General features: G+C 49.5%; 1 protein-coding gene across 1 annotated transcript in view; it reads left to right on the top strand.

Annotated features, from left to right (window-relative positions):
• Positions 1-2,349, top strand: part of LOC102295367 (TSC22 domain family protein 4) — a 29,046-nt gene that overhangs the window by 15,164 nt on the left and 11,533 nt on the right. Inside the window, exons 3-4 of the mRNA XM_014330261.2 lie at positions 514-565; positions 1,140-2,347. Coding sequence (XP_014185747.2) covers positions 514-565; positions 1,140-1,289 — 202 coding nt within the window. The 3' untranslated portion in view covers positions 1,290-2,347. The remainder of the gene's footprint in view (positions 1-513; positions 566-1,139; positions 2,348-2,349) is intronic.

The following is a 2,349-nucleotide window of genomic DNA, read 5'->3' as shown; positions in this document are numbered from 1 at the left end:
TGTCTCACCTGCCTGTCTCTCACCTGCCTGTCTCTCTCACCTGTATGTCTCACCTTCCTGTCTCTCACGTGTGTGTCTCACCTTCCTGTCTCTCACATGTATGTCTCACCTGCCTGTCTCTCACCTGTATCTCTCACCTGCCTGTCTCTCACCTGTCTGTCTCACCTGCCTGTCTCTCACCTTCCTGTCTCTCACCTGTCTCTCACCTGTCTGTCTCACCTGCCTGTCTCTCACCTGCCTCTCTCTCACCTGTCTGTCTCACCTACTTGTCTCTCACCTTCCTGTCTCTCACCTGTCTGTCTCACCTTCCTGTCTCTCACCTGTATGTCTCACCTGCCTGTCTCACCTGCCTGTCTCTTACCTTCCTGTCTCTCACCTGCCTGTCTCTCACCTTCCTGTCTCTCACCTGTATGTCTCACCTGCCTGTCTCACCTTCCTGTCTCTCACCTGTATGTCTCACCTGCCTGTCTCACCTGCCTGTCTCTCACCTGTCTGTCTCTCTGTGTGTTGCAGTAGTTCCAGTACCAGTTTGATCGCCATCGACAACAAAATCGAGCAGGCCATGGTGAGTCCTGTTTCTACGTTTCTAGTCTTCTATCAGGCGTCGATCTATAAACCTTTGTATCTGTTGCTGGTAGATTGTGTCATGAAGACATCAAGTTGTCTGTTGTTTTTCTAGTTGTATATTTACTCTTTGCAGTGAGAGAGAGTTTGTCTGTGACTCTGTTCCTGTGTAGATATTTCAGTTCTGTAGTTATTTGATTTCACCTTGATTTAAACGAGGATGACCTGACTCCTGAGGTTAAGGATCTGTTGTGTGAGAGGGTCCTGACTGAGAGACAGTCAGCAGTGGTTAAACACCAGCTGTAAAGGTTTCTGAGCCAACTCTGATGGTGGTCCTGGCTCAGTTTGTCCTCAATCTGAGGTTGAAGCAGTTTGTATCTGATCCCATTCATGTAGAGCTGTGTTCAGATCTGTCCCTGCTGCTGACGACCATAAATGTGACACCGTTCTGTGGTTACAAACGTCTCTCAGTGAGGACATATGAGCAGGAGTTCTCCTCTATGCTGATGATGCTGCTGACGGGCTTTATGATTGGCTAGTTTATTTATGCACATCACGTGTGTGTGTGTGTGTAGGACCTGGTGAAGAGTCACCTGATGCTGGCGGTGAGGGAGGAGGTGGAGCTTCTGAGAGAACAAATCAGAGAGCTGCAGGAGAGGAACCGGCAACTGGAGAGAGAGAACCACACGCTGAGGGCGCTGACCCACAGCATGCACACTCAATAACACACACACACACACACTAACACACACACACACTAACACACACACACGTGCCGTCATGTCAGGGTTAACAGGACGGCGTTCCGGCTCCTGCGTTTTCTGATCAGCTGATGCTTCAGAGACACTCGCTGTGCCCTCCTGCTCGTCCTCCTTCATGTACCTGTAGTACTGTTGAACTGCAGTATTTGTGGTACTGTGTACTGATGAAAGGTGTGTGTTTCTGTGTGTGTGTGTGTGTGTGTGTGTGTGCAAGTACTTACAGCATCTGACAAAAGTGAGCACACCCTGACATTTCTGTAAATGTTGTGTTAGCTCCTTCATGGGACAACGTTGTAGGTAACAAAAGAGAGAAGACCCGAGGTGAAAATGTCCAAACTGTGCCCAAAGGGTCAGTAGTATGTTTGGCCACCATTATTTTCCAACACTGCCTCAACTCTGTTGGTCATGGAGTTCACTGGAGCTCCACAGAGGGCCGCTGAATCCTCTCCCACTCCGCCACGATGACATCATGGAGCTGGTGGATGCACCTTGCACTCCTCCACCTTCCATTTGAGGGTTTGGAGACATGGTTGGTCTGAGCACTGACAGGCTGACCCTCCACGCCTCCAACCTCTGCACCAATGCTGGCAGCACTCATACCTGTTTTCAAAGACAACCTCTGGATATGACACTGAGCACGTGCACTCGGCTTCTTCTGTCGACCACGGCGAGCTTTGTTCTGAGTGGAACCTGTCCTGTTAAACTGCTGGATGGTCTCGACCACCGTGCTGCAGCTCAGTTTCAGAGTGTTGGCGAGTCACGTGACACCAGGGAGGGAAAATGGCTAATCGGGCTCAGTTTGGACATCTTCACCTATGGCTGTACTCACTTTTGTTTCCCAGGGATTCCGTCAGTAATGGCTGTGGGTGGAGTTATTTAGAGGTGACACCAAATGTGCTGTTGTACAAGCTGCTTACTTTACATTGTATCAACGTGTCAGATTGACAGTGTGTCCTGTGAAAAGATGTAACGAAATATCTCCAAAAATGTGAGGCTGTGCTCACCTCTGTGAGATACTGTGTGT

Source organism: Haplochromis burtoni, unplaced genomic scaffold (assembly GCF_018398535.1).
Source record: "Haplochromis burtoni strain Fernald_Lab_line unplaced genomic scaffold, NCSU_Asbu1 Contig_753, whole genome shotgun sequence".
Classification (NCBI taxonomy): Eukaryota; Metazoa; Chordata; class Actinopteri; order Cichliformes; family Cichlidae; genus Haplochromis; species Haplochromis burtoni.
This window is presented reverse-complemented; position numbering and strand designations above follow the sequence as displayed.